This window comes from Squalius cephalus (genome assembly GCF_949319135.1).
Source record: "Squalius cephalus genome assembly, chromosome: 4".
Classification (NCBI taxonomy): Eukaryota; Metazoa; Chordata; class Actinopteri; order Cypriniformes; family Leuciscidae; genus Squalius; species Squalius cephalus.
Genome location: NC_137125.1, coordinates 50,773,139 through 50,786,159, shown reverse-complemented (window position 1 = coordinate 50,786,159; position 13,021 = coordinate 50,773,139). Strand labels below are relative to the sequence as shown.

Below are 13,021 nucleotides of genomic sequence, written 5' to 3'. Positions count from 1 at the left end.
CACCTTTTTTCTCCATAGCCATTCATAAAGTATTCTTACAATATTAGATATTTGCCAAGTAGACATATAAATCACAATTTTCTTTATACTATACTAGGCAACCTATATTTGACGTCACAGCTCCGGATGGCTGCTAGTGAAGGGCTTGAGATTGAGATAAATGGGAACAAGATACTATTGTGTTGGAATTATTATAGAGATTGTTCTCCTCAGTGCACTTTTGTGCAAATGTGTCAATCTCTGACCCCTAGTGGTGGACTGTAGTATAGGGGTTATTGTTTGGGAAGCTTAAAGGGATGGTTGATTATGATTTCACTTTTTTAACTTTAGTTAGTGTGTAATGCTACTGTTTGAGCATAAACAACATCTGCAAAGTTACAATGCTCAAAGTTCAAAGCATAGGGAGATATTTGCTTTTAAAGAAATTGCTTTTTAAGGACCACAACAAACGGCTGGTAGAGACTACACGACATTCCTCCCGGGTTAGTGACGTCACCAACCCTAGCATTTACATAAACCCCGCCCCTGAACATGATTAATAGATTATCATGACAGAATAGGCTAATCAATGACTGGAAGATGACTACACATCAGCTACATAAATTCATCAACTAAACATTCAGAAATGTCCTGTTGCTTCTACATGTTGTCACTTCTTCTTGAGTCTCTCTATCATTGTCTGAATCTGGTTTGAACATAAAAGGCTGAAAGTTTTTGAAATTTTCAATGCATGTCTGTGTGAGTGCAAGCTGTTGAAGCTTGAACCCCTGTGCCAGGAGCAGCAGCTCATTTGCATTTAAAGGAACACACACAAAAACGGTGCGTTTTTGCTCACCCTCAAAAAGTGACAATTTTAACATGCTATATAAAAATATCTATGGGGTATTTTGAGCTAAAAATTTCACATACACACTCTGGGGACATCAGAGACTTATTTTACATCTTCAACCCTTTAATATGAACACAGGAGGGATGGTTCACTTTCACTGTTTTAGAATGTTATGTAATTCTAAGCACTTGTATTGAATGGTTTCTGTATCATTGATCAGAGTGCTAAAGTACTCGAGCCATGAGTCATTTGTATTTGTACAAGCAAGCTAAAATGACACACTATGCATTTTGATCTCACGATTGCTTTTGTTAACATTATTGGTAAGGTATTGGGTTGGGTTTCAAGTGCGAAAGAGCATTACTTATAGCGCTACTCACCAAACACTTCATTTCTGAACTGCTGTGATACATATAAAAACCATCTTAATAAAACGCAGGCAGATTCAAGTTCATCTCTTTCTGATAAAACTGAACGTGTTTTTAACGCCACTCACCAAACATTTTATTTCTGAATTGCTGCGATACAAACAACAACCAACGTCATAAAATGTTTCTAGATTCACGTTCATCTGTTTTGGATACAACTGAAAGCACTTTTAACATTAAAAGTTTTGCGAAATATGCAAGAAGCAATGTTATATGTGCAGAAATGTTGCCACAGGTCAGATCTCACACAGTTTTGAATGTGCAACTTTATTTTCTGTAAACGAACATTAGTTGGAGGGGAATAAGGGTGTTGCGATTGATAATTATCTTTGAGTACCTAAAATACTTTATTACAGGACTAACTTTACCATAGTCAAAATTCTCACCTCAATTCAGGTCACCTTAAAGTCTACTGTCAATCAACTTTCAGTACTTCAGGTTTAGTACTCCCACTGATAATAAAAAGCCGCGGAAAACAATTTCATGTGCACTTGCAGGTATCATAAGGGAAAAGTGGATTTTCTTTCATCTGATCCACATTTTACTCAAAGCTACTATCCACAGGAGCAGTGGATTGAGGGCAGATGTTTTTCTCAATAGCTCAAATCCCATTAGCATAATGATCAAGTGCAGTGCAAACTAAATATTTGATAGCCGGGCCCAGTGCGTATATATGTGTGCGTTTGATGTTTGTTTGGTCCTATCACATTGGGGTTGTTTGAGGTCAGATAAAGGCTGTTCCTGATTCTACGGGGGGGGAAACACAACCCCGGATGCTCCTCATGATACGCCGTAAGATTGTTTGAAAATGCCCCAGTTCAGATAAACACCTCATGAATATGAGTTTTCAAAAAAAATCCATGTCAAAACACAGCAACAAGTTCCTCGCTTCTGTCTCCTATCAAGAAAAACATGTTCTCTCTGCCCCGGGAACGGGTGCTCTCATCCGTGTTAAACAGTCGACTCCCCCCTGAGAGCTGGGGTGAAGACAGAAAACAGAGCGAGTGTCCCACAGGCTAACAGCTCACACAACACCCTGCAGAGAGAACGACGCCAGCGACGACTCACATAGCTTTCTCTGATCAGTCAAGCATAATGCAATAAAGTGCATCTCGCTAACCGGTACTCTGCAGCGCTCCTGAGCTAAATGAGACCGCTGGGTAGCACTTCTTTTCAGAACCTTGGATGGTTGCGGTTTGCTATTGGTTGATCTGATGTGATTGACAGGTTGTCCCGCCCTCGCACCTGTAAACGCATCATCAGAGAAGAGAAGAGATGTCACTGCAAGAGGGAGGGAAAGTTAAGCTGCACACAATTACATCTCATTACATTCCAGATGCAGCTGTTCACGTCCTCGTAATTATGCATTTATACGGCAATATCAACGCCAAAATAGAGCTGTCTATAGAACTCGGAGATCTAATTCGCTGCTGGTTCCTTCAAGATTTTCCTATGGGGTTTTATAATGGAGTTTTTCAATTTATGTGTAAAATAAAGCATGTGGTAAGCATAACTTGACTATACTTTAATGTTTTGTTCTAAAACGTGAATTAACCAGACCCAAACGCACAGTTTCAAGCTATTATGTTAATTTTTGTAAACAGATGTTTTTAATAAGTTACAAGATAAGACAGCTTGGGGTGTGAGTGTGTGCAGATTACTTTGTAGAACAAAACATCAAAGCATAGTTCAGATGTCATACCTGCACCACTTTATGAATCTGCAGTGGTCTGGGGTTGCATCGGTCACATGGTACAAGTCGGAGCTCTCGGAAAATTCAGAGTTTACCAAGTTGTACAATTAAGAGTTCTATGAGTATGTGAACGTTTTTTATAAGTCAGAATCTCGTAATTACGGTAATTCTTACATGGCATAAATGCACCTTTAGTGAATAATAATGTGCACGGATAAATAATTTATAATAAATACTGCAATTTTCCATTTAAAAAAAAAAAATTCTATTTCTTGTTTACTTTAACATTGTAAATCCACCAGCAAAGTTTCCTTTATTTTAATCTTACAAGCCGAATCTCAGACAACTCACAAGCCCTGAAGCAACATCACTTTGGCAAATACATACAACATATTGTCAAAATACATAATATCTTGGCGAGTGTCGTCGAAAACATTCGGTTATGTCGTGAACATAAACAGTGTAGAAAGAAAGCAGCTGTGTATCATTGGATTCGTGCATTACCAGCTCCTGTCTGTCTTTAATGTCAATCCAACAAAAAAAGACAAAGAGAAAATCACTCACTTCTCTTGACTGAATAACTTTTGAAGCTTGTAAAATGATCAGTCTGTATTTAAATAAAGACAATGCAATGTTATTTGTTATTTGATTATTCAATTTCTGAACACCTACAAACCTGGAGCCTGATTTATTTGTGCTATTGCTTGTACTTTGCTAATTGTGATCTTTAACTTATATATATATCATTTTGCTGTAATAATAAGCTTATATATATTAGATTACAAAATAGCATGGGTCACAAAAACTTCCTACAAATAAATGAAAACAAGACCTTTTAGAATATATTGCTTTCTGCTTTTGAAGAAATTGCAACCCACAGCTTCTCTATTAATAAAGAGAGCTGCACAAACAGATGGGACTAGTTCACACACGCAATCGCTCTCTCATTAACGCATTCAAATAAATAAATGTACTGGTACTGTGCTAATAAACTGTTTCGCTATGATTTACAGTCTGCTCGGGATTTTGCAGTGATTTGTAATGGCACACGCATTAGAAGTGGATTTATCAAGACCCCCTGTATGCTGGGAGACCACTAATATCTTCTAGTACCGACGAGCATGAAAACACTCACGCGTCTAAACCAGCTCACTTGCAAGTGATTAGCGACTTCATTACCCATGAGCCACTCCGTCACTCTCGGTAGGCCTGTTTTCAGCAAGCGGTTTCCGCGTCGCCGGCAGTGATGGACAGGGAGTGACGTCAGACTCGTTGTTAATGGGGTGGGCATTTGAGAGCAATTTCCCCTATCTGCGTAGGGTCACTGGGGAATCGCTTAATGGGAAATCGTTATGCAAATCCAATGTAATTAAAACAGGAACCACATGCCTCAGAACCTAGAGTCTGTGTGTATGTGTGTGTGTGTTTCGTGGGTGTTAATTTACATCATCAAGCAGGCAAATTAGCAGTAGCCAGAATGAGCAGCTGATTATTTTAGGTTCATGTCTGATAATGTGTTTGTGGTGGGTAAAAAAAGGGCCATAACAATTCCAGGACATTCAAGCTGAACATTATTTGTGAAATTTGCTTGGCAGCGATGGGGCCCTTATTTTGGAGTCACTTAAAAGGGAATTATTTCATGCATTGATGATAGTTTGGATGGGCTATTATGCTGTTGGTTAAGAAGCTGCACACAAAATTATCATAATGAGGGGGGCGATGCCACAGTGGGCCTGTATTGACATTATTACACAAACCAAGAGTAAGAAATCACTTTAATTCTCCGTAATAACATTTCCTGGAACACAATATCATTTCTGCTGCAGATGCGTTCACTGCTGAGGTTTTCTCGTATCATAATTGAACATAGGAACTCTGTGGATCTGCTGTCTTCCAAGAAAATGCATATAAGAGCTGATAAATTAAACAGACCTCAGCTTTTTGTAAATACTCCCATAGTAAAGAAACATCCGAAATGAGATCTCCTTGACAGCAATGAGATGGAGAGCAAATGGAGACCTTTTTCGTTACAGAAGAGCAATGTTTCAGACTGTACTCATTTGCCAAGAAAAAGTCTGGAGTCGAATGCCAAAGACTTTAATATGAACTCCATCATTTCCTCCAATCCCTCCAAGACCATCTGAGGAGATCTGAGGAATTCATTTACAACTTTATACTCTGAATGTATGTCAACAGTGGTCTCATTTGTTGCAAATTTTTTCTCTTTTAAAAAATATATTATACTACCGTTAAAAATGCTGTGGTTTATAAGATTATTTAATGTTTATAAAATAAGTTTTATTCTTACCAAGGCTGCATTTATTTGATTTAAAAAACTTTAGTTTAGGGTCCAGTTCCCACTATATTAACTGTTGCTTATTAGCATGCATGTTGTAGGATATTGGCTGTTTATTAGCCATTATTACCATATTCTACATCCCTTCATCCTACCAAATACCTAAACTTACCTAAACTGCCTTACCAACTATTAATAAGCAGTAATTATGAGTTTATTGAGGCAAAAGTCAAAGTTAATAGCTAGTTAATAGTGAGAACTGGACCCTAAACTAAAGTGAGCGAAATGATTTATAACAATGTGAAAGTCTTCAATTTCACTTTTGATCAATTTAATCTATCTTTGCTGAATACATTTTTTTATTATTATTATTAAATATGACTGCCCCTATATTACTGTTTCCTGAATCATAGTACAGTTTTCCTCTAGGTTTGTTTATAGAAGACCATTCAATATAAAACAGTAGAATTAAGCAAATGATTGTGAAAGCAACCATCAAGAAAACAGTAATAACTAGAGAGCAATTCCGTAGCAAACACACTCAGGGACCGGTCGCATTCAGTTACATTCATTTTTCTTTAGATTGACCTAATTTAATATCGAAAAGTAAGACTGATTAACCCTTACTAACTGGTAATATTAGTTCTTAAGACACAGTCTTAATATAATGGCCAGTTGCATCCATATGGCCATTATTTTAAGACTGTGTCTCAAGAACTAGTATTACCAGCAGTTAGGGTTAAACAGTCTTACTTTTTGGTGTCATATTAGTCCAAATCTAGCAATTCTGTAGCAAACTCATAGCAAAGTCTACCATCTATATTAGGCCTATAACTTTCCAACTAATGTTTAAACTGTTCTAGCATCTTGACAAATTTTCTTTTTCTAATTTGTTAGAACAGTTCTTCCATTGCTTGAACCCTCAATCTTTCAGTCACAAGCTTAGATCTTTAACCTGCATTATCCTCGAGAGTTTAAAGGCCAGGGTCGTGTTATCAGAGTTGACATTGAAGAGTGTGATAGCAATGAGTGAAAACCAGCCCTCCTAAAAATAAACGTGATCAGAGGCGCGTGCTGCGGTGCACATGTATTCAATACACCGCAGGCAAGAGCGCATGAGCGATGCGTCATGGGACGGTTGTGTTCACTCCATCTTTCAGTGCCTGTCGACAGCTGCCTCTTTCATACTTCAGATTCCACTAAAGGTGTGTGTCCTTCCACCGTCCGAGCTTTGTCTCCCACGTCCCGGATTCGGAGGCTCTTAATATACGCCAGAGCGGAACCGACCCGGCATATAGTCCGTCGCTGAACCATAAAAACCTTTTTGAATGCATTATGGGGTCATGCATTTATCGATCTCAGGCTTTTAGACCAAAAGTTGCCCTCTCAACCTGCCTCAAACTTGCTACCGGAGATAAATGTTCTGTCCCTGTTTTTATGACTTAAATGCTATGATCCATTTTCATGTTCTTCCCAGCAGTCTCGAGGTGATATTCACCTGTAATTAATGCCACGCTCGACTGAATAGGACTCTCATTCGAAATTCAGACCTCCGAGCATTGGTGAATTGTAGCGTCAGACGGCACCATAAAATGCTCAATTTAACAATTATGTGCATTTATATCTGCAGCACCTGACCATTGGACACCCAGAGTCTTTGTTGTCTTTAGGGAGGCCGTGGGAATCTTAATCACCTGAATATATGAATTATAATACATGGGAATTTGTCTTTTATAAAAACCTATAACATTTTCTGTGCTGGATCAACCACACGCATGTGACTCAGAGAGATAATGAGCGTTAATTGTGTGTTTGTGTTCCAGGACAATGGTGTGCCAAAAGGTGGCATTGATGGGAGGCGCTGTGGTGAGTTATTTTAGTTGGCCATTCACATGTGAGAGGTGAGGCATGAATCAATCATTGAAAACCACACTACGCCGTCTCCCTCGTACATCACTCCTCTGTTCACGCTCCTGGACTCCTCTTCAAAGGTAAGAGCCTTGTGTCAATGCTTTTTTATCATGTCTAACAGTCTGCCATAGAAATCAAAGGTCCACTTCAGAGGTCTTTTAAGTTAGTGAGCAAAGAGTGGTTGAAGAGTCTTTTGATTTAAGCAAATGGAAGGGTTCGCTTTCTTTGCTTGAGTTTTTATTTATTTTTGCATGTTTTTAAGCATGATTAATGGCATGCAGTCTAATGGTGTGGGATATTGTGAGATGAATGACAGGGTGTCTGAAACATGTCTGGAATGACATTCTGGGTAGACTTGGTTGGTTGATCGTTTGATATATAGTTACAGTTGATTTTGCCAATGTATTGGATACAGGCCTATATATCATCCCATGTAACTATAGACCATCATAAACTAATAAACAATGAGGGGTCTTTATAAAAATTCACAGGAACATATTTTGACTGATTTTTAGTTTAGTTTTGACCTGCAAATTGTAGTTCTAGGGTGTGTTCACACTTGTAGTGATACATTTAGTCCTGGTTCGCTTATCTTTCACACTGTCATTTTTAACACCAAACCTAAAGATACAAAACTACAACAACAACAGAAGTGCTTTTATGTTGAACATCCAAAACAATGCTGTGTGCTGGGCCAAATGCGTTCGCTGTATGTGCGTACATATGATGGTAGCTGAGAACTCGTGAAGAGCTTCTAAAACGTCAAAACAGTGGCAGAAATCCCCCTGTCACACACACAAACAAAGATCTGCTGCGAGGAAATGCGGTTCTGACACTTGTACTGAACTGTAAAGGGCAAAGTCGCGACTATGACGTGGAAAAAACAGATATGCTTGAGCACTCTGTCCTTTTCAGGGTCGAATCTTGAGACATCATGTCCTGTTTTGGTTCGTTTACATGTCTTTGGTCCATGTTTCATTCATATTTTAGTCAAAGAGCACCAGAGTTCATTTGAAAGTGGAATGAGACCCATCTTTTCATCGGTCTCGGTCCGCTTGTTTGGAGTGCACCAGGGTTCGAATGGCAGCGTTCCTCAAGAATGTCAAACATGAAGGTCATTGACTCGATTGCCTCTTGCCAAAGTCAAGCCATTCAAGGACATTAACATTAGCAGGACCAAAGCCAAAACAGAGTAGATGCCAACAAGCTGTTGAGCGTTTGTCATTTACAACTAATATGTGACATTATTCCCCCTCAGGTTATATCAGTTTTCTCTTTAATACACAATAAACTGTTGCTGGATCCCTCTTGTGAGTGTGTGAAGTTGCACCAGATTTATTTTCACTAAATGACAGTTTTCAGACACTGTGTCATCAATATCTCCCATCACAGCATTGAATTCACACTCAAGAGTGTTTTGTCTGCGCTTCACACCCATTCCGCCTCTAAATTTCATCCCTCAACACCATTTTCCCAGAGGAACCCCATTAACCCCTGCTCAGAGTCATCCTGCCCGCTGCGCAGCGGTCAATGAGACAGTCAAGGTCACTGTTTCTCCAAGTGGCCAAAATGTCACGACCCCGATCTCTTTGAACCACAAGATGTAATGAATGTATCTTTGAAGATGCTGAGAAAATCGCTGATGTGCACAGAGAGATGGTTTGTTATATTGGTGGAGTGAAGGTCACGGTTCTTCCGTGTTTGTGTCACAGTGATGACCGGTATTAAAGCGAAACCCAATGTCCGGTAACTGTCTGCATATTGGAATTGCTTTAGTGGATCTGTAGCTTTCGATGTCAAAGATTTAATGCATTTAAACATGCTTTTTTTAGGAGCAACCCTTGACTCTGGCGTCACTCATAATCCACGACAGTTGTTTGGCATTTGACTAGTGATGCCTGACGTGTTTAGATATGAATGGTGAAGTGCTGGATGGTGACCACAATTATTTTGGCTCTCTTTCAGGTCACATAGTGTATTTCAGACATGTCTGAGGGGTGAGTGTTATCTTTATTAGGCTATTGACCCTGTCAATGTCATACTCATCCAAAACTGCTTATTTACACCAGGTAATGAACTGTAAGTTAACATTTTCTTTGCAAGCGGCCAACACATTTTTATGTAAAATGCATGAATCTAGTTGCTCTTTAATAAAACTTTATATACCATTATATAATATTTGTGTTTTTGTTTTTTTGTTTGTTTACATGCAATGATATCTTCACAGACCGGTAAGTGAATTACCAACACATTTGTTATGAGGGTTTTAAGTCTCGTTTTGTTCCTGATTGTTTCTCTTTTTAGTTTCCATGATGATTACCAGTTGAAAGTAGCAGTGCACGGGGTGGTGTCTCTATATATTAAAGTCTAGTGGATGTTGGAATCAATGATCCCAATCCAGCTCTAAATGGTTTTTAGTCGCTCCGTGAATCTGTAAGGACACTGAACAGCATGTTAAAAACTAATCTGCACTGTAGGTTTGCTCTGGTCTGCTTAAATCTATACTGTACCAGTGAGCCCTCAGTTTGGCAGTTCAGACAGTAATCAGGTCAGACAGTTAATTCATGCATCACAGTGTGTGTAGATTAGACCCACTCACAGGATTGTCTTAACAGGACCACAGACTATAAAGAGCTCGGCTTAACTCTTCTTGTTCTTGCAGAAAAAGACCAAATCCAAATACTCTGCAACACGCAGACTTCTGCTAAAGGTGGGTCAGAAACAAAGCTGAACATTTCAAGTATGATGACACACACACACACACACACACACACACACACACACACAAACACACACACATACACAGACGTTGGGTTTCCATGTTTTATGGGGACATTCCATATAATGATTTTTATACTGTAGTACCGACTGTATTACTCTATAACCTAACACTAAACCTAAATCACAGAAAATGTTCTGCATAAATGGCACTTAGTATGATTTATAAGCTTATTTTAATCATGGGGACCGAAAAATGTCCCCACAAGGACAAGGATTTCAGATATTGCCATCTTTTACCAGGGGTACACACACACACACACACACACACACACACGCGCGCGCGCATGCGTGTGTGTGTGTGTGTGTGTGTGTGTGTGTGTGTACAGTATGTACAGTATACAGTATATATGTTTGTGTGTGTGTGTGTGTGTGTGTGTGTGTGTGTGTGTGTGTGTGTGTGTGTGTGTGTGTGTTTTATTTATTTTATTATATGTGTGTATATAATTTTATATATGGAAGTGAATGGGGCCAGTTTTTTTGAAAATTTAAAAAACAATGTAAGGCTTTTATAAAAGCACATTCATTATTATGTAAAGCTGTTTAAATCATAATTATACATATAATAATAATACTAATTATAATGCAGTCAGTTTATAATATTTCATTGTTACATTAATGAAGATCTCATCTTATGCTAAAATCATGTTAACACACTCATTATTCACATTATTCACATACTGTTGAAACAAATGGATTGGCCCAATTTAATTTTATTATAAATGCTGTACTATAAATTGGATTTTTGCATTTTTAAATACAGTGTGTGTGTGTGTGTGTGTGTGTGTGTGTGTGTGTGTGTGTGTGTGTGTGTGTGTGTGTGTGTGTGTGTGTGTGTGTGTGTGTGTGTGTGTGTGTGTGTGTGTGTGTGTGTGCGTGCGTGCGTGCGTGTGTGTGTGTGTGTGCACGTGTGTGTGTGTGCGTGCGTCCTGCACTTTCTACTATAATTTGTAGTAGTGCCTTAAATTCAGCACAAATGAAGAATTATGTATTTTGTACTAGCATGACACCTCTCTCACCTTTTCCTCGCTTGACCCTCAGAGCAAACTGCTGAGAAAGGCAGAAAGTTTGCTGGTGAAAGAAAAAGAGCAGAAAGATTTGGAGAGAGAAAACACCCTGAGGGAGAGAGCGCCGCCCCTCAACCTCTCCGGCCTGTCTATCCAAGAACTGCAGGTGCGAAACTTTACTATGTCAGATATTTACATTGAGAGCTTTTACTGCGGCCAGATGACCGTGTCCCGAATATCTCTCGACATATTATAAGCATGGTGTTTACATTAGCCATTTGAGTTTATGTATCATCATCTGTCTTTGCAGGAGCTTTGTAGAGATTTGCACCACAAGATTGACGTTGTGGATGAAGTGCGATATGACCTTAATATAAAAGTTGCCAGAAATGATGCAGAGGTATGTGAATGGAGAATGTGCATATGTTTGGGATCGGTATGATTTATGGCTGCATTAATATGATCAAAAATACAGTAAAAACAGTAATATTGTGATTATTACAGTAATATTGTATGATTAAATAAACTGTTTGAATATATTTTAAAATGTCATTTATTTCATCTTTGCTCCAGTCCTTAGTGTCACATGATCCTTGACTTTATGTAGCATTTACTACAGTTGACCGAGTGGATCATCAGGTAGTCCGAGCTGGTGTGAGTGAGTGGAGGCGGGGACTAATTTGCATATTAATTGTATACTAAATTAAGCAAGGGTGTAGAGTTATATTCAAGCTATATTAAAGCATGAAGAAATGATTTTTCACAGGAAAAAAAACAAAACGTTTAAATATGTCGTTTTGATTATCAAAGATGAGTTTTAAGGGATAAAATTATTGACTGCAAAGGGACGGTGTATATTCTTTAGAAAATCTAAAATATTTTGTAAAATATTTAGGATATTTCGCTGATACAACCACTTTACAGATTTATTAACAAAAACCTGATGCATTTGTTTGTTACCAGATTCTCTCATTAACCCAGAAGATCTATGAACTGAAGGGAAAAATGAAGCGGCCGAACCTAAAAAGGGTGAAGGTGTCGGCAGACGCCAAGCTGGGAGCGCTGACGGACTCCAGAGTCACGAAATCTGACTTCAAAGCAAACCTCAAAACAGTTAAAAAGGAAGAAGAAAAGGTAACACTCCAGCTCAGTGTTATAACATACTTCAGCTCATTTGCTCAGATGTGCTGTGTCTAAAGAGACGGGTTATTTCTTTAAAGGCCTAGTGGTGATGAAATGTTGGCATTTCAACCGCCCCGTCTCGTCTGTCTGTCTGACGCGTGTTGCCACGGTCCGCCGTGCCTGTGCAACCATTTGAGTTGCTCTCATCTCTGATTTTCTGTCTGTCTCACTGAAGCATTTTCTCTCCATCAGAAGGAGGAGGTCACGGACTGGAGGAAAAACGTGGAGGCCATGTCAGGCATGGAGGGCAGAAAGAAGCTTTTCAACTCCGGACAATAGCCGAAAAGAGGTCGCAAATGATAAAGGGGCATCTTGATGCAAAGCTCATGTTGTTTGTTTGAATTTTAATCACCTTGAACATTATTTTATGGTAAATTATTCATTTATTTTGTCAGCCAGCTGTGGCTTGCACACGATATTAAATTGCGATTTGCTGCGATTAAAACGTGTGAGCACAGCCCGTAGAGAGGGGTTCGATAATAGAACAACCTCATATTCATATCATATCATATCAACTGTGTAAATATTTGCTTCGTATTTAGTGTTGATTGAAACCAATGAGGCTACTGTTTACCCTCGGGTGAAGAGCATGATTATTTTATGGCCTGTTTGTAGTTTACAAACAGAAAATTGTTTAATTTTTAATAAAAGCTTATTGAGTGAATTAGGAAGTTGGAGTCCTTCATTAAAAGATCAAACATTTGATTAAAACACGCTTTAATGTCAATGCCACAGGAACTGCATGTTAAATACACAGTTAGAAGCAGTTTTAGCGGTTGACCTACAGATGGCACTCTGCATTTATATTACAGTAAACTGAACTGACATTCTGTCAACACCAGGGGGAGACAAAGGCACACAAACCTCACAGCAGGCCTCAAGTGAAGCCTTAAATAA

At 38.8% G+C, this 13,021-nt stretch overlaps 1 protein-coding gene across 2 annotated transcripts; it reads left to right on the top strand.

Annotated features, from left to right (window-relative positions):
- The first annotated feature begins 7,075 nt into the window (after positions 1-7,075).
- Positions 7,076-12,788, top strand: tnni4a (troponin I4a). Of its 2 annotated transcripts, XM_079868442.1 has the most exons (7): positions 7,076-7,237; positions 9,123-9,226; positions 9,820-9,867; positions 10,977-11,108; positions 11,253-11,342; positions 11,906-12,076; positions 12,317-12,788. In XM_079868442.1, the coding sequence occupies exons 2-7, from the start codon at positions 9,191-9,193 to the stop codon at positions 12,401-12,403; spliced, it is 564 nt and encodes a 187-aa protein (XP_079724568.1). In that variant the 5' UTR covers positions 7,076-7,237; positions 9,123-9,190; the 3' UTR covers positions 12,404-12,788. The 2 variants fall into 2 exon arrangements, 1 of the variants encoding a protein (XP_079724568.1); XR_013820815.1 differs by lacking the exons at positions 11,253-11,342; positions 11,906-12,076; positions 12,317-12,788 and having other exon boundaries at positions 7,137-7,237; positions 9,123-9,158; positions 10,977-11,060.
- Positions 12,789-13,021: the final 233 nt, after the last annotated feature.

What these genes read in the sequence shown, in the direction of transcription:
- tnni4a (XM_079868442.1), top strand. Translation starts at nt 9,191, where the DNA reads ATGTCATACTCATCCAAAACTGCTTATTTACACCAG. An exon ending in TTGCCAGAAATGATGCAGAG is followed by an intron (nt 11,343 to 11,905) that starts GTATGTGAATGG and finishes GTTTGTTACCAG; the next exon opens with ATTCTCTCATTAACCCAGAA. An exon ending in TTAAAAAGGAAGAAGAAAAG is followed by an intron (nt 12,077 to 12,316) that starts GTAACACTCCAG and finishes TCTCTCCATCAG; the next exon opens with AAGGAGGAGGTCACGGACTG.